This window comes from Danaus plexippus, chromosome 11 (assembly GCF_018135715.1).
Source record: "Danaus plexippus chromosome 11, MEX_DaPlex, whole genome shotgun sequence".
NCBI classification, from domain to species: domain Eukaryota; kingdom Metazoa; phylum Arthropoda; class Insecta; order Lepidoptera; family Nymphalidae; genus Danaus; species Danaus plexippus.
The window spans coordinates 3,182,065-3,202,372 of record NC_083544.1 but is presented as its reverse complement, the minus strand read 5'-3'; the positions used below and the strand labels follow the sequence as shown (position 1 = coordinate 3,202,372).

Sequence of the window (20,308 nt, the reverse complement as noted above, 5' to 3'; positions counted from 1 at the left end):
AAGTTAAAGCCATCCAAAAATGTTATAAAAAATCTTGTGATGATTTTCGATTTTTAATTTGAAATTATAAATTTATTAGGGTGTAAACGTTGAGACTAAATCATTGTCTCTATTCATACTCTTTTAGCATTGCATAAATTTGTAAAACAAATAGTAGATTATGTTAAAGTGGTGTAATTATTTTTAAATTCAAAATTCATTCTAAATATGTTAGAATTTATAATATGATTATGTTTGGAAATAAAATCGAAAATAATTAGCAAAACTAGGTACATGGCCTGAAAAAGCTTTCACTCGAGTAAAAAATGAATCACCTTCAGGACTCCTATAATCTGCCTTTTAATAATATAATATACATAAAAATATGTTTTCAGGTCAGAAATTCAATATAAATCAATTTTCATTTTAATATCAAATAAATTTTATGCTTGAGAACTAATTTTAAACCTTTTCATAGTTTATAATTGTTAGTTTTAAACCTATTATGGATTAACATAATTGCCTTCGTTGTGTCTTATACATGAATCTATTTTAAATTAAAGTAAGATAAATATCCTTATTAATTAGTATGTTTTACAATTGATTCATATAAAAGTCATTATGAGATACTAAGGTTTAACACTAAAGTTACCATATTATATATCAGAGTTCTCAAAATACTAAGGTAATGTTCATTTTATTCTGTATAGCTTCATTTAAAACACCTTATATAGTTTAAGTAGCACTAAACTCGACTATCGCATACAAATAACAATTGACAGTGTTGACGGGGATGTATGTAAAAATCATAACGGGAGTGGATGTATGAAACAATGTTCAAAACAATTTACATGCGCATTTAAATACGGACGAATAAAACATCATTGTGTCAGGCTGTCCGTTTGTCCGACGCTTATATTTGTCACGGACGAAGTAACGCTGATCTCCAGCGATGCCTGCATACGCGACTATATATTATTCATAAAGTTTTCAACGAACGAACCGGCCCACACAGAATATTAGAGTATATACCAGTTTATCCAGCTTTTTCAAATTCATCGCTAACTAAATTGTGTTCGATATTATATAACTAATTGATGATATTGCTTGCTATATTAATTTCGCTCCTGAATATTATTTTCAATGAAGAATATTATAGTCTTTTCATAGTTTAATTTTGCTATCTAAGCTCTTCAATTTTGTTTACAGGTTTCGTTTACCTAATGATGATTTTTATAAATGTGCTTCAATAGTTAAGGAAAACGAATTTGATATGATATTTCCTTATTCTTCTACGCTAGGAGCATAAGTTTAAGTTTTCCTTAAATTATAATTTTTTTGTAACTTTTTATATCTTATTATTTTTTTAACATCTGCATGTAAAACTTTTGCAGTCAGTACAAAAATATTTTTATTATTTAAAGGTTATGTTGCTATATACTTAAATCACATATTCGTAATACAAAGGAAAATATAGCCAATGTTTTTTTTATCATCATTGAATTGAAAATATATATATATACATAAAAATACTAAAATATATGGCGAAAAGAAGAACAATGCAATTTCAATTTTAAAAACTAAAATCTTTTTGCGTTCCTGAACTGATTCCAATGAAATCCTATACAAGGAACCCTCAGTGGTCTTCGTACATACAAAGCGCTCACTTTAAGGACATACAACAAAAGCGTGAGAAAAATTTGCACTAGATTTTAAGTGCCTATGCGCGAAATTCACGTCTCTATATACAAGAGTGAATTTGAAAACAGCCTGCACACAGCGCAGCACGCGAGAGTTTTAGCCACGTGTTGCCCCTTACAGTCAATACTATCAGAGTGTGGAAGACAAGAAACTTTAAACTTTCCGCTGCCAGATCTTTGCAAGGCATTGAAAAATATAACAATACATAGGTTTTTTTTAAACCAAATCAAATAAACAACTTCGAACAAAGTAGGTTCCATTGCTCTTTCTGTTACACACTATGAGTTTAAAGTAGGTTTGTATGGTGACGATGTAGTTTTTTCTGTGATATTCCCATGTTATAAATATTTGTTTATTTGAACTGAACAAATTCAACGTGATAAAAAATAAGGCTACTCTAATTATATTTATCGCTACGATTGTTAGTGTTGATATTTGACGTATGTCAAATATGAGAAAATTGTAGTATACATTTCCTAAAGTAATTTAATTATTTCCAGATTAGCGCACGATGATGTCCTGTCCTTTGCCTTTGCCGCTGCTGCCAGCGCTTCACCCTCAGCCAGCGTTAGCATCTGACTTTCCTATTCACATTGGAATTAAGGTGAGTATGGAATTTACCAAATTTTTATGACAATCTTATCATAAATATAGGTGTCCGGGTATTAATATTAACCAGAATAAATATTACGCTTTTGTTCGGAAAATACTAGCGTTAATCTTGTAATTTAATACACCCAATAAAAATTTCTCACCTTTATATAAAGTAAGTTTAAATTATGTGCCATTTTGTGTGTTACTTTTACTGTCTGTTTATTTTCTATCATCGTTAGTTGGCAAGGAAAAAATACTTTAATCCGGCCTCCTCGAGGAGTTTTAGACAACTTAAATTGCGAATGTATCAAAGCTAAATAATGTAAAGTAAGCGAAGAATATAAGGTAACTTTGTAAGGTAGATACTTTATAAAGGAGTTCATACACCAGCAAAATTGGTTTTCAGAAACATATTTTCCTAATAAAGTTTATCCTCTTATATAAATGTTTTCATGAGATTTTACAATTATTGAATATTGAAAAATATTATCTGCTTTCACGATTTATATTAAAATATCATTAATAATATTACCAATGCAAAGCTAAATTAGCAATTTAATTTTAGTTTAGTGTATGTTATTATGAGTCACTTCATGAATTATTAAATGCAAATGTTCGTGTTCAAAAGGTGTTTTTATTTTATTTTATATGAATTTTAATTAACTATATTTTAATTAATAGGTAAATTTAATCTGTTTTTTTATTATTCACCAGTGGATGTAAAAGTCTATTATGGTTAAAGTATCTCAGTGAAACGACGTCATGGTATCAATATTTGAGATGAACTTTTGGCCAATTATCTTTGAGAGCTAAACCGTCTTAATTTATAAGTGGATATCGATTCAAACCGAGTTTAATTAGTTTCAAGTTGAAACGTTCGCTTCATTTATTTCATTATTTGTGAATGGCCTTCGGACTGTTTAACAATTGTTTCCCAATATAAATTTTAATATACTTTTAAGGGGAGCCGTATATTTCGTGTCAGCGTACAAATATATATAAATAAAATAATTGATACAGACTGCATACTTCTAAAGGATATAAAATTAATTGGCTTAACATTTTATAGCGTTTATTGAAATTTTAATAAAACCAAGGTGAACGTTTCGATGCATCATAAGTTTACTCATTAAATACCAATTTACTCAACGTCGAGAGAGCATAATATGAAAATGTTGTTGGAAGTTCCAACTTTAAGAAAGAACTTCTACAAGTGTACTCCAATACTCGAGGGTAGTCTCAGGAAGTTTCTCATTTTTTTTTTATTTGAAACATATTTTACTTTTAACATTACGTTTGTGTGTCAACCTAATTTGTCCCGTCGAATCCATTTTCATCTGGAGGCCATATTTCAGTAGTCGTGGCCGAGGTTTCAATTCATACATAATATTTGAATAAATAAATATGCATGAAAGCAATTTATAGAGGGCGCTAGGGTCGGTCGGCGGCTGGGCGGCACAATATCGTAGCCTCATTAGTAGCCTTCTACGCCGTTACGGCTGCTACGGAACTATGTAGCCACTATGCTTTCATTATAACATAACACGGTTCGCTATTTGATTTTGTTATGAAGCTCATGTTGTCTAAATAAAAGTTTATTTTTGATTGAAGCCATTCGTTAAGAAGTATTTATGTTTTTTCCTTATAATAAGTATAATTGATAAGCATATTAAAACAACGAGTATTATCCCATCCATTCCGAGTCAGCCAGAGAATTCATTAAAGAGAAGCATTGTCATAAAACCGGGAAAGCGGATACACTAACGAGAAGCGACGTCCCGGACAAAAACGGCCTAATATTAGTGTTGAGCTAAATAACAGGCATTATTTCTTACAATATAAACGTCGTCAACCTGCCCGCAATAACTGAGGCACTGCCTAATGAGGACCCGTCCATCATCGTTGCGCTAAACCTGCGCTTTTATACCGATAACATTTACTCACCCTCCTTTATGAAGGTAATATTTAATGCATCTGCGAGACCTTTGTAATAAATATGTTTGAAGTTTAAAAGTTTATATTTTATAAAAGATCGCTGCTCTCAATAAAGGCTAGAAGTTAATAATGATGTGTCTTACCTCCGACGAACATTGCGGGTATCCTGCAGCAAAAGGTGTAATATTACTAATATGACTTATATTAACCTGAAGATATTGTATGTTATGAAATACTGTAAGCTGTTCATATATATTCGTACTATTTATAAAGAATGTCAATTGGATTATACTAGAACATTTTATTTAAATTCGTCGGTAAGCGTCAGTTTGTATATCATTTCTCTTACATTTTCCAGTTGGAGGGCATAAGATTTTTCTTTCTTTAATAGTTGAGAGTAGGTCTGTATGTGATGCGAATTAATGTAAATATTATTGTTTAAACGAAAAGAAGGTTTAGATTAATGTTTCAATTCTTTAATTATAATATCGGACATGAAAATCCCACTACTATCTGCAGAGGTCTATTGTTTATATTTTTCTTTTGTCACCACATCGTCTTAGCCACGTACCACAGCTCCATTCCGTACTTCGTATATCGCGAAAAGTTTTCTAATAAAGGGCCATCTCTAAGTTTTTGTAGTTCGCTTATTACCTACAGGTGACAATTGATGACTATAGCTCTTTTTAAATTACTTGGGAAAACAAAAAGTTTTTCTGTTTCATTGTTTGTAAGTGAAAACAACTTTACACTCCTAGGAATTCAAGTTTGTTGTTACATAAAACACAATCTTTTAATGCATTTGGATATAGCTCATTGTTATCGACGACTTAGTCCACCGTTTTTTGGTCGTCTTAAGATGAAATTTAAATTTTCTAATTTTAAGGCTTTGTTGCCATGCAGTTTGCCCAGAAACTTTGCTAACTATTTACCAGTTTAGGTTATGACTGGTGAGTTTTGTGTTAAAATAAAAATCAAATCACTATCAGTGAAGCCATATCAGAGTTAGGCCAGAACCAGAAAAAAAAATAGAAAAATATTGTAAATTGTTATTTCAGTCAAAAGTACCGTAAGCTATGTTTCAAAATGAAATAAATTTGGGGGTTAAACGTGATACTTCAAGTGTATTTTTATGTAAAAGCAAAAAAAAAGTAAATTATAAAAAATCTTTATTTTTTCGTAAACAAAATATAAATTCGATGTATCATTCATATTTTAATATAAATATTACAAACAAAATTAATTTAGCTAAAAGTAGGAGCAGAGCTAAAAGGAGCTCAACTTCGTCATATAACAGGTCAATCTTTTCTCAAGAAAATGCATTAGCAAAGAATTAGTGTGGATCATACTAGAAATATATCATAACAAAAGAAAATATTAAATACACCGTCACTAGTTACTAGTAAATTTCTTATTTTAAGAAAATAAATCGCGTGTTGTATTTGATTAAAAATAAATAAAAGCGTCTCTTTTATAACTGTTCTTGACAATTGTGTCCTAAACGCCACTGTAGACCGTAGCATGTAAAGTCCACATGCGCGTGTAGAACAACGTTCCCACGTATCTTATTATATATGAAGCTTATGAAAACCAACAACGGTTTTAGTTTTACTAGTACCACAAAATACGTGCCAGCGTTGTCACGGCGAGTTTCAAACACTTAGTGCTTTTAGTAATTTTTTTATTTAAATAATCTGCAGTTTAAAATGTAAAAAAAAACCCAAGTCACTTCATTTGAATGCAATATTATACATCAAAGTTGCGTATCTCTGTAAGAAGACGTAACAACAATATACAATATAATTTATTTGTTCTAAAGCTTCCTTCTGTGTTTGTTTAATTAACTCATGAGTTATGTTTGTTTCATTTTTGTAATATAATACTATGTTGCGCCATCACTGTTTAATTTTCATAACTCTTATGATAGGATACCTTTATAATAAATAGGGTCATGTCAGAAATATAAGAATTTAAATTCAAGATTTATTTTTTTAATATTATTACAATTTAAAGGTTTTATAATAGTTATCTTCTCCTTATACCGAAGAACTTGTATAGGAGATTTTATACAAGTCGAGAGCAGCGATTATTCCACGATAAGCAACCCTACTCCATGTGGAGAAAAAATCCTTAAGTATACAGGTGAAAGTTAACTACACATGCACTGGAGTTCACATTGTCAGCCTATATTCAGCTACGTTAATCGCTGATGTATTTTTAATTTTTAACTTTTACAGTTACAGTCCGTTCGACTTCCTATAGTTAGCGTTTTTGTTTTGAATAATATAATTTAAATTTATGATTGTGAATGAACTTTGTTTGAATGAATTCACTTAAATATGTTGCATTTCTCTTGAAAAATTTAATTCATATACATAGGTATGCATTATTTCCCTGAAATTAAATATGAAAAATGAACATACTACTTTTTAATTCGCCTTTCAAAATACAAAATTTAATCTGAATATCCGCGACCTCAAATATATTGCTTTATTCAAAGGCTTTGATTAAAGTTAAAAAAATATAATAGTTAATACTCTTTCTTAATCCTTTATTAAAATAGCTAATTTAAAGGAATAACTGTAACTTTTAAATACATATTTTAACCTCATCTTCATAAATAAGTAGGAAAAAGGCATGCGATTGTGGAGTAAAATTATCTAACCGACAGATTTGCATACTTTGAATTTTCATTACCTTAACGTTCTGTCGCTTTACCGAGCTAAGATTTATAAGGGAAAAATAAAGTTAGCCAAGTAATTCTTAACTTCACAGATGATCTATTTCGCCTTGTACAAAAATTTCGCAGGTAGGTATGCTCATATTGTACAAAAGTTCCGTAATTAGGGCGCCGAAATAGGTATCTTGCCCCTGCTCTTTTGTGACAAATTTTCTTTAATAACAGTTTTCCTTTTATATTTTTTGTGTGTTTTTCTTTCATTGTTTTATTTTTTAATAATATCTTATTTTAAGAGTTACGTTGCAACATAAATTTATTGAATAAATTTATATACTGTCAGACAAATAACATTATTGAACCTCTTCCACGAAACGAACTTCAACAATCCAGCTACGGTTGATGGAATAAATCCCAATCAGAAATCACTAACAAGTTCAATTACAACCAAAAATACTCGGAAAGATCCGAGTTATTTGTATAATACGATACGAATTATCCGTAACCGTAGCCTCGGTTAACTTCTTTAAAGGAATATCCGATCAAACGTTGGCGTAAACTAATTCCGCCGGGCAAACTCACAACTTGTTTAAAAAGAAATAAAAGGCACCCCGATACCCAAATCGGAACCATTAAATTGCTTACCCATTACACCATCGAAATAACAAATTATAATTTTATAACGAACAGCTCTCGTCTTTTCTACTTAACTACATACAGTCACTAAAACCTTTCTGCACTTGTGTCAGTAAAATAATTTCCTAATATAAAGTTAATCACGAAAAACTTACCAAACGACGATTACCCACAAACACACATAAACCTCTGTTTTAATAACCAGAAGAATAATGTCATAATCAATTTATATTTAAAACTTGATAATTTATTATCAAACTTGAGAAATAAATAATTCCACTTTGTTAATATAACCAAGAGCAAAAACAATCGTAGCACGATTATCGCGATCGAGTGGCTTACTTGAAGAAGTTAACGTTTTAATTAATTTTCAGGGCCCGCTATTATCCTGAACTACGCATGAAGAAAATAAAATAGACTTTTAAAACAGTGTTTATAAGTGAATTAAATATCGCTTGGCGTAAAGCACGGCTTTGGCGTCCGCATCTCTACCGACTTTATACAACTCTTACGTGAAATGGTCAAGGTAATCAAATATATGTATGAATTATTCACCTCTCTTAAATAACGTCACGCTAACCCTTCCCTGTTTGGGCTTTTTGTAAATATATTTCTGAAATTTCTAAATCACTTACCTCACTCCGTACTTCGTTTGCGCAGTGTACTTCAACTGTTTGAATATTCGATTAGAATTTTAAATTGATACTTGGTCGCACTTTTTGACTTACCTTTAGGTTTCGCTTTGCTGTTTTAACGTTTTATTTACTTTGCACATTTAATATATGTTATTTGTTTTTATTTTTAAAAACGACAAATTTGTTAAGAAAATTATCTTAAAGTGAATTTTTCAATTAAATAGCATCTTGTATATACGTGGAACCGTCTCAACCAAATGAGTTTCTACAATAAACAAAGCTTACTTGCATTTAAAATCTCCATCGTCTGTGCAGGTTATTTACTGCTTAATGTCTAAGAATTTATTATTGGTCTCAAAAATGCGTTACTAAGTCTTTACCTATAACCTTTTTATGAACACTTAAAGCAACCTTTATTTTATGGCACAATTGGTATATTTTTTTACATGTGAACTCTGCCTGATACATTGTTTTATACAATCTGAAATGATATTATTTTATAAAAATAACACAATTATTTTTCTGAAAATCCGATGAATACGTTATATTTACAACAAGTTTCAGCCGAAGTCCGAATTAAAGACCTATTCGAATGAAATGAAAATAATTTAACTGTTTCCTTGAATAAAATAAAAAAAAAAATCTACGTACATAACAATATTTATTTTTAAGATTTAAGTTATCACAAAATTAATTCCACTACATTACAACAAAGGTAACAATGGTATGAAAATAAAAAAGTGAACATATAACCTCATTTGTATACAAAATCCTAGCCTGTATCGACTACATAAATTTAATCGAAAAACATATTTTTGTGTAATTTCATTCACTGCGAATTCACAAAGGATTAATATTAAAGTAAAATCATTTTCGGTGAACATTGGCTGTAGGTCGGATTTCATTTCACTGAATGATATTATAATAGCGAAATGTAAACATGGCGGCTGAACATGCACATGTCCGTATAATGCTAAATATACCGTGTATCCAAAATGTTATTTGTGAAAAACGTTAAACATATTAAAGGCTCCGTAACATTTTCAGTACAGATCTATATTATAATTATTTATAAATATTTTCGATTTTGTAAAGCAATTTTAATATTGTTTTCACAGTTTATTGTCATGGTTCAAAGAATTATCTTTATTTATTCTGTACATTTTATAAAATGTTATAATATGTAATCTACAAACGGTATATAAAAATCATATTCATTTTACAAAATTGTTTACTAGGTTCCTAAACATGTGGAAGTTATAAATTACTTTATTTTAAAATACATTTCATTATTAATCCAGTAGCAAATCAGACGTATTAAGATCTCAACCTCAATCTTCAATACCAGAATCTGTGTCTTAAATATGTCATCCTTATTAACTTTACTATTAAATTTAATACATTCAACACTCAGAATTACTTTTTAATGTATACTTAACCCAGCCGCGTATACTGAATAAGCAAGATTTTTGAATTAGAGTTCAAAAGTTTTGTTTATTGTATTAAAGAGAAGCTTTGAAATGTTCAGTGCAAATAGAAATATGAATTATAAAACTACAAATATAAAACTCCTTGGTTAATATTGTCATTATTTAATGTGACATACTCGTATAAACATATGTATGAACGTTTGCCTTCTTTAAATACATGTTCAATAAAAATATGTCCTCTATCTAGCTTTGATATGTTTTGCATTCAAAGCGTTACAAACAAACGGTTTATTTTCTCATTTTTTAATTTAGCATGGTAGTGTCCCCTCTAACATTTAATAAAATAACTAATGAAGATCAATTGTCATCAAAAGTAAAATAACTATGCGAGCTCGCTAACAATATTTTATTATTTAGTAATACAAACATATGGATATCTGTATGATTCCAGAATACTTTATTGGGCATCGCTCTCCCCGACAAACAGATTACCAGCCTCCTCTTTCCCCTCCTACCTTTCTCTCGACTTCTTCCACGCCGTATCACTTTTCGCGAACGCGTTCTTTATCCAATTATCCGAAGATAAATCTCACCTGTGACTGCAGAGGAAATAGCGAAGAAACGTTGTATTTGAGAATAATACTCACAAAAAGATTTTTCACATATTCCGCCGCTTTTGTTTGACTTCACAGATCCATTTCGGTTGATTGATATTTTTTTATCCGCAAAAGTAACTTGTTAATGTTAGAAGATGGTTAGTAAATATTTGTGATTTATATCTGAGTTTTGTTTCTCTTCTAATATTTTATTTTACTTGCATGAACATTAACAAATCAACTTAAAAGGCATATTTGGTTAAAGCAATACTGGTTCCCTAAATTATATTATGATAAATTGTAAAAACCTCTTTTGAACCAATTAAAGTTTGAGGTTTTCTATTTAAATAAACTAACTCACAATTTAAATAGTTCGGTTCTATTGATAACTAGTATATGTATAGTATGAACATATATATTAAACGAAAATCAATCCGATTATTTTTCGGGACCATAGAAACGATGGAAAAGTAAACTTACCAATTGAAATAAAATTAATTGCCATTTAAATTTGCCGTATTTAGCAAATTAAACTCAAATCACAAAAGAATAACCTAATAAATACAAAGTAAATTTTAGTTAGAATGCTAAAATCTAATATGATGAACTAAACATTTTCAATTGAACCATTTAATATACTTATATTTTCATTCTTAAATAAGTTATCTTTAAGTTATTTTAATTCTTAATTAAAAAGGTGAAATCTTATTCATTAATTTTTCGTTTTTAAACTTCTTATAAATAGCAGAAATAAAATTTAAATATTCTCGCTACAATGAATGTCAAACAAACTGTTGGAGACAAGCTAACTAGTCGATGTCGTAAAATATTGCTGATTCAAATAAAAACTGATTGCTATCTCACTTTGATGTTGTCGGAGGAAATGGGATCTGCTTCCGATCTGCGAGGAAAAGGGAATAATCTTCTTCCCGTTTGTAGAGATCCGTTTTAAGGCTGAGCTCTTAATGTACAGAAATTAATATTAATTCCTTTAGACGTTTGTTTAGTTAATTATTTTAGATAATAAATCATACAAATTTGTACAGTCTAAGATTGATAATATCAGTTTACTAAAATTTTTTAGATTTTTTTTTGTTTCAGAGCATAATTGAGGTAAAAAATAAAATCTAAATTAAAAACATGGTCAGCTATATTTTGCTGATCCTTATTTGTGAAGAGAACATACAGAAGAAATAAAAATAAAAGTCCACGGAACCTTTAATTATTGAACGATTCATTCTTGGAGTTTTTTAAATTTCGTCGTGATTGCTAAGAGGACAGATAGCGTGATATCTGCTGAAGGGCCCGGTGTCGACTTCTGACCGTTTTGAGTGCCGATCTAATTTGCCGAATCGCGGAAGCATGTGAAATTTAATCGATCCGCCTCACTGAAAATGATTTTGTTAAGGAATTCCATTGATCTGTGTTACGTGTGATTTAACTTGTTATTGTGATTTAGATAAAAGCTATGATCTTTTGTTGGGAATATTATTACTATGTTTGATTATATAATCTTTATCTAATCTAAGGTTAAGTACCTTCTACAATCGTAATGGAGGTGAATATTTGTTTTATTGATTATGAAAGTTATTTTTTATGAAAAGAGTTTTTTTTAATCCTATTTTTAGGATTATCGAAATGACACTTTAAATAATAAGTCTCTTTCTTTATTATCTCTAATATATCCGTATCATTTAATACCAGATTGTATCTTGAATATTGAACACAATTTTATAAATGCCTGATGCAAAACAAATGTATTTTGAGTATATTGCACCAATTTCTTTATCTAAAACAACTTTTTTTTTACCGGTTATTCACTGATTAAGTTGTATTTTGAAGAGAATAATCGTTTTATTAAGTATTTTTGGACTTCATTTTAAAATACCAATGGACCAGCTGATTGCAATAGTTCGCGCTGACGTGGCTCTTCTGGAATAAAAGCAGGTGAATTCAATTGACATTTAATGATAATTTTTAATTCCTTTCGCATCATTGGCACATTGATTATCAGAAATTTCCTGATACTTTTTTTTTTACATAAACAATATAAAGTAGGAATTTTAATACATTATCTGTTAGCATTTGAGTCTTTTTAAATAAAAACCTATTATAGCTATACGTCATCTTTATGATCAAAATAAAATAACGTCGAATCAGAATGTCATTAAGATTGAATTGGAATCTAATAGGGTTATTCTAAGATATATTTTAATATACATATTATTATAAAATTTTATTTAAAGTTTTACTATGAAATGTCTCCCAGGTCCTGATATTGATGTAGTTCATAGCGGCGCCGGTTTCAAATGACTAAGTGATATATGGGCTCCAAGGAACCCTTATTCGTCAAAGCGGAACGCGCTATAAAACATAACTTCTTAGTCTAATTAGTTCAATGCATACTCTTATTATATATTTTTTTTAATAAAAAAGGTGTTACCAGTTTGAGTTGCTTAATGTATTTTGTATGTAATAGATGGGTGGACGTATAAAATTTTTATTTGAGTGAAAATTTTAATGAATTGAAATTAATATTTAATAAACTTTTTAGACAAAAAATATTCAAACTGTATTATATAGTTTAGGTATGTTCTATCTTCAAATTTTTAATCATATAATGCAAACCACACACAGCTTATAAAAGGATTAACTAATTTAATTAAGATGATGATCTCTATGCAAAATTGAATTACGGCTTTGGAGGATTCCAAATTAGTTTGACCTAGACAATAGCTGTCACACTGAGATTGTTCAAATATTTGTAGATTTAGTCAAGACGGTCGTCGTAAACCAAAGATACTGCCCCAGTATTGTCTCAAAGAGATTAGTTTCCATACAATTCGGTTGACGTTATGCGAATTAATTTTAGGTAATGTCTGCAAAATCATATAAATTTTATATTGCATATAAATAATATAGAATTGCATATAAATAATATAGAATCCAATGAATATTTTAGCTGTATTAATATTTTTTAAGGAGTTTATTTTACGAGGTATACAAATGTGTAAGTTTATCGAACTTCCTTTAAAATTAATTCAATACTTTCAAGCTGGGATTTCTTGAGACCAAAGGATCTTCCGTATTACATTATCAACTATCTTGATTAGTTAAAAAAAACACTCAATTTCATACTAATAAGGGATAAGCAGGGCCCGTTTAACGTTCAATGAAATTCACCTGTTCCAAAGAACCCAAAAAGAATAACCTTTTTAATACCCATAAAGTGAGTGTTAGAGTATTTCATAAATAAATATAATAAGCCAACAAACATCTGCTTTATTAAAACATAAATACCGGATGAAACGCGCAATTTGGATGCGTGCAGTAATTTTGAATTTCGCCATAACGTCAAAGCTGTCTGCAACATTATAGCCCGCATCGTATGCTAGTTTCGCGTTGATTAAAGATAGCTATATCAGTTTCGACCTTTCATTAGAAATGGCACAAAGGCGAACGCAATTACATCAACGACATCTGCTGGTCTTATCACGAAAGGGTTGCATCTTATGACACAGAATACTGTCTCGCTGGGCTTCACATGGCCTAGTGAACTGAAAACCTCAAGTAACATACATATACATACAATTCGGTATGTATTTTCATCACTCTGCAATTCGAATATGTCTATTAGTAAATTATTTACATTTTATTCGACGACGACGCTTGAAATGTTGTTTTTCTTTACAGGTAATATGCTGTTATATTATTTGGTCTATAAGTTAAGGTATGTATTGATTTTCTGGTGTTATATCGTACTGCATTGTACCTGGAAGTGAGATGGGAATTTATTAAAATTAAACATCAAATTTACCAATTTAAAACAGCACGCTAGCCATTTTAATGTTTATGAAGTGATTTGAAACAGTAAATTATATTGTAACCAAATTTTGATTAGTGTAGGTACATGTACATACATAGTTAATTAAGTTGCCTAATGCTGAACTTTTGAACAGTCGCTACAATGTACTATTAAATTTCAAATCATTACCTCGTCTATTAACATTAACAATTTACTGTTATTTCAGCAGTATTCAATAAATAATTAACTGATTTTAGTTTCCGCTTAATCGGCTTTTTAGAAAACTCATTTGACTGGCAAATTGTTTTCGCTTGCTCGCGGGAAATGTGTGTTCACTGTGTACCTAATGTTAACTATTGAGTATATAATGTTTTTACTTGTGCCATAAATAATAAATTTATTCATATTATATTTCTAACGTTCTAATGTGTTATTTTTTCTTTCTACCGTCACGTGTTGAGTTATTGAACGCTTAATGAATTTGAATTTATTTAAGGTTTCGACCGCAATGAATATTTATAATCGGTTTCTATATTGTGCGATTATTGTTTTATTTTGACGACGTAACCGCAAAGGTGTAAAACAAATCCATTACATAGGAATTTATTTCGAAATAATGTAGCCTCTTTAATCCCCGCACAAATAAAGGGAGTAGTACTAAATAAAGAGCTTAAAACGAAGCAGCAAAATGGATAATAACGCGCGGGCTTATTTAATGGCCACATTATTAATTTACACAAATTTCCGATTGATTTTGAATAAACGAAAATACATTTTGCTGAGAAAGAAGTTTTTTTATAATGTAAAATACCTGTTATGTTAATGTGAAATGCATGTTTTTCATAGTGTTATTTATGCACATTCATTTTTTATTCCTTTTATCATAAACGTTGCCCTGTAAAATCTTTACAAATTTATTTATAAAGCTACGTAAGTTAATTGTAAGTAAAATCAATACCCGTTGAATATGTTAACACATTTTTAAAAGAGAATAGAGCTTGGACCATACAGTAAATTAGTATATCTTATGAGTGGATAACTTGCTAAATACAATAAATTACTATAAAGCATTGTATCAACGTATTTGCATGCTGTCCATACGATTATTAGATAAATCAAATAATCAATCAACAATAAACAATTATTGTTTTTGTTATAATAAAGATACATTTCCATTTATATTAATTTAGGGATTGTTATTAGTTGTGTTACTAATAATATTAATAACTTTAAGCTCTGTAAGGGAGACCTCGCGTTTCCATCAAAGCAAATAATGATTCAGAGTGAAACAGAATAATAAATGCTTATTTAATATCATATCTTGATACTTATTAACACAGTTACTTAATTAAAGGATATATTAAATACGATCATCGTATCAAGGAAAGCTGAAGCTATATAAAACGTTTGTATATAATATATTCCTGAGTAAGACACGTAGTAGGGTCTTAGAGAAGCACTTAGATAAAGATTATATTAATGTAAAACGCACAAAGAGATGTGATAGTTATATATAAAATACTAGAGGCAGTAAAACAGGCGACGAGGATCCTAGGATTTAAAAATTTCTGATTAACTACATAAGAAAAAAATCTATTTACAATAACAAAACAGTAGGGTGTTCCAATCCAATTTACGCTATAATTAGGATGTCATCGGAGAAGGATTTAATTAAAGGCCTTTTTGAGGCCCCCGAGGTAATTGCTGTTCAATGACTCTTTGTAGTCCGAGAGCCAACATTGTTTTAACTTAGTGATTATGTTCTCTATTAACGAATTCTTAGTTATACTTTGCTGTTTATCAATTCCTTATTACACAGAAAACAGGCTTAAAGGCAAACATTAAATCCACGTTCCCCCCACGCTGATAGCCGTGAAGCAAAACTGTCGGGATGCTGGCTCTACCTGAAATGTCTTTATCATACTATATAAAATAAGTTTCAAGTTGTATGAAAAAGCATTTGTTTTATCAAAATTTGTTTCATTTGTTTCATCAAAATTTTTAATAATTCTTTTTATCTAGCCTAGGGATAAATTAAAATTTTGTTAGAAATAATATACTTGGCGGTAACACTTGAGATATTTACCTTATAATTATCCTCTTTTGTTTTTACTTTATGAAATTAAGTTTCATAAGGTTAATATAACATTTTAATTGAAACTACGTCCATATATTGAGTTACAGTTAAGATTATTAAGTGTTAAGTTCTTTTATTTATAACAAAGCAGAGAAATGTTAATGAATGACCCTATTTCTAATTTTATGAATTTTAATTTAAACTATAATTAACAGCATCGTCTTTCAGAGCTCGGTATAAGCAGGGTCGCGTCTGCATTAAATGGAGTAAAAAGATTTTAATATGCGGTGAAAAAAGCCGGGCAAGTCTAGGTGCAGTCATTTACTTAGCAAACATTTCCTTTCTTGGGCACGGAGCACAAAGGAGATGAGTCTGAAAGTTAATTAAATTTAAATATGTGTAAGCGAACGATAAACGGTATGCAGGCTTTGTTATATTTATTTTCCATAATCAACCTTTGTGGATGGCGGTTTAAATAATTTGCAAGATGTTTATTCTGAAACAAGTTTCCTCTGATGAAATAATTATTAATTCACTTTATTCTAAACAGTTTAAACTTCTTAACGTGTATCGTAAAATTATGTCAATGATTGTTCCACCTTACTATTGGCCAGTTAGCGCTAAACATAACACTTCACTTCACTTTGATGGATGGTCATTCATGTGACAAATTTTATAGAGCCCTCGGGTTATTAGTTTCAATAGTATGGCTTGCCACGTTATATCGAAGTGCATAGTATTCGTGCACACCAATTTGGCATTTAACTTGTACAAAACAGACCATATTATAGCATCGCGTATTAGTTGATAGACAGTTTTTGGATGTCTGTATGAATTATAAGCTGATGGCTGCCACTAAATTTGCAACACCATTAGTAAATATTTGTGTGACTTACGGATTGTTTGCATTAGTCATTTTTATTGCTTTTCAACTGTCCTAAACTAAATATACTTAGTGTTATTGTAATTTTTATATTATTGAGTTCAAGCCCATATAATGGCTACTGTTGTGTTTGTGCTGTATTGAATTACTCTCCCATCAATACTGATGAAATACATCTTCGAGTTTCTTTCATCCTTTAGTTCTTGGAATTATTTCCCTTACGACAGTTACTTGTATCAAAATTAAATAGAAAGAAGTATATCAAAGAAAAGTCATCGTTGTTATGCCATATATGCGAATAAAAATCTAATAAAAATGGTTAAGTAAATAGTATTGTTGTATATATTTAATTAAAAACGATTATTCCGGTAGTTTTCCACTTTATCGTCATTTTATGGGATATAGTAAATAAAAGTTCATTCGAGTTTTGTGTACCGAAAGGACCGGATAGTTTAATGCGTAACCGCATATGAGCGGTATCGTTGCGTCGATAAAAACTAATTAAGTTATTGAAAATCCAATTTTAATTTGATATCCTTATTGTGTTACAATTCAGCCTAATTATAACGAAACTATTAATTGATTCATAATAGGTTTGGATTAATTGCACTTCGAGTAATGCATATTACTTGGGCCCGAGCGGTTTGCTTTCAGCTGAAACATTACAAATTGTAAATGTATGTTTGTTGCATGTAAATAATATGAATGAAAACTGGAAACCTTTGTTTTAAATAAAAAAATATTCGCTATCAAATAATGCAGGAAATTAATTTTCAAATATGTTCCTATTTGACTCTTTCTTATTGTTCGAAATTAATTTAATACCTTACTTAATTATTGACACGGTACCCTTGATTTTTATTTGTAGTTAAAAGCAAGCCAAATAGGTCATAGTGCATATTTAGAATAAATATAGGTTAGTCAAAAAGAATAAAATTAATATTCCAGATGCATGTCAAAAATAACCTTTAATGAAAATAAAGCTGCAAGGAAATATAACATATGAAAAAGTAATCCGGGTAGATATTTTTGGATTATTAAAAGTATATTTTTAGCTCTTACGTTGTAAATATTATGTGTGGTATATTAAATTTGTATGGTGTTTATTTTAAAAGCTTCATGCAATGCTTTCGATTGGCTTTACTTAAATATGAATGTGCATAAATAATATGGATTTATTATTTGTATATAATTAATAATTTAGTATTACACATCGAAGTTCATTAACGTTAGTTTTTAATAAATTAAAATGTACTGATTAATGAATAATGTTGTATGGCGCTTTTAATAAATATTGCTCAATCATTTTTTGTAATTTAAATGTGTATACTTGTTTTATTTAATTAAATATTTTGAAATAATCATAGGAATTGGATATAAAAAACGTACTTCCTCACAATGTAATAAGAAACAGTGATTCAATCTATATATCTTAGATCTCTTCTTTACCTCTCATTTCAGAAAATTGTCTCTCCATCTGTTTTATCCCTAATTTAACTTTTAAGGAACCAGATTGGTAAAATCGGAGAAATCGCCGAAGCATAAAGTTGTATGTAACCAAAAGGGATAGATAGGCGCTATTTTAACAGCGTGCCGTGCCATTACTCTCAGTAACCGCGTAATTTTAGCGCTAACAAATTCGGTTCGCTTGGGGTTAAGATGCTATTTTATTGATACCGATTATACGATTTGTTATAATGGATACTTTCCCTTATTTCTTTCTCTATATTCATGTTACGATGTTGTAATTTGTGAGGGTATACATAAGACCAGCTATATAAACAATGCTACTTCTAGTTTAAGTCGTACTAAAATATTTAGAATATAATAAACTTGATTAATATCATTGACTGTTTATGTGTCCTCTCATATAATATCTTAGAAAGAGCTATCTGAGAAAAAAATGCAGTGTCTTATGCATTAGTAACTTATTCCCTTAAAAGAATACTATTCTAAATACATCCTTGTCGACTCATTTGTACGTTTTCTTAATATTAAGACCCCAAACTGTTGCAGTTATCACAAAGAATAAATACTTCTATCATACTTGATTTACGATTGTATCTATTTAAATACATATTTCAGTCTGTGTAACAAAAGATCAGAAAAAGATTTTTCATATAAACCTCAATTGAGATATTAATTTTAATATATATTAAATAAAAAAAAATGAAGTAACGTTTTAGTTCACTTAATCTTCTGTTATAAATAAATTTTTATTTTTTATTTCTTCTAATATTTCAACCTTTAATTATAAAAACTTTATTCTTATGTCCCGCAACAATTTTTATTTTCATAATATTTTTTTATTTCAATGTAATTCTACGGTAACTTCAATCGTAGCTAATATGATAATCTCAAATAAATTGATTGTACCTGATACAATTAGGGTTTAAAAAAAGAATAGTTACGAGAAACAAAAGTACCAAATCAATAAGAGTATAATTAGTATCAAGAAAATAGATCAACCAAACAAGCCCGACTACAGATCGTCCGCAAAAAATTCTTCGTTAGCTGAAAGGTTTTTCAGATCCGTCATATTACGAATATGCTAGTGTGTAACGAAATTGAAAATACATGTAACAGTTACATGTAGGATTTTTTATGTTAGTTTTCATAATAAAAATATACCGTTAAATTAAGCGAAATAAATGAATTTTACCATACCAAATGGTTTTATCTCTATTTTTTAATTAACAAAAATAGCAAAGTTTAACGTAGCGATATGCTTATTAGATTTCTTATTTCACCTGACTTATTTATTCAACTATATATCCAAATTAAATTTATATTACAATGACCGAATAAAATCATGAAACCATTAAAAAATTTGAGCTATATATATTTATAGATATATTGAAATAGAAGGAACAAGCACCGATTTCTTTTTGTTCTGTGTTTGGTTAAAAAGAGATATTAGCAGTAAGTGAATTGCCGCGGTTTCTGTGTTCTTTTATTTTTATCCAGCACTCGGGTATTACAGGTGAAACGTTTGCTTTTTAACTTTAAGCAAGCAAACATTTTCTATCTCTTAAACGTTACAAATCATGCTTCGGGCGGAGTGAATCAACAGTGAAACATTTAATGTTCGCTTAAAAACTCTTGTATTACAAAAAAAAAAAAATGATAATTAAATAAGTATCCAAGAGTTTCATTTGAAAAGTCAATTTACTGTTGCGTAATACAAGATATGCTACAAAAATCTTTTTTTTTGATAAAATTTCTTTATTCCTTGCGTTTGTTACCTCATATTTTGCTTATAAAAGATAATTCTTAGTTTTAATGTTATGCAAATATTGTACTTGTTATACGAAAATTATGTTTCTCTTTCAATATTGATTTAAGAAAAAAAAACGGCTT

At 29.3% G+C, this 20,308-nt stretch overlaps 1 protein-coding gene across 5 annotated transcripts in view; it reads left to right on the top strand.

The window, feature by feature from the left end:
* The window catches only part of LOC116765674 (polypyrimidine tract-binding protein 2), a 244,960-nt gene that overhangs the window by 95,700 nt on the left and 128,952 nt on the right, over positions 1 to 20,308 (top strand). For 3 of the 5 annotated variants that reach the window (XM_032655245.2, XM_032655243.2, XM_061521834.1), the window contains one exon: positions 2,181 to 2,284. In XM_032655245.2, coding sequence (XP_032511136.1) covers positions 2,192 to 2,284 — 93 coding nt within the window. In that variant the 5' untranslated portion in view covers positions 2,181 to 2,191. Of the gene's footprint in view, positions 1 to 2,180; positions 2,285 to 7,896; positions 8,049 to 20,308 lie in introns of all 5 variants that reach the window. The other 2 variants (XM_061521837.1, XM_061521836.1) reach the window with 1 other exon arrangement.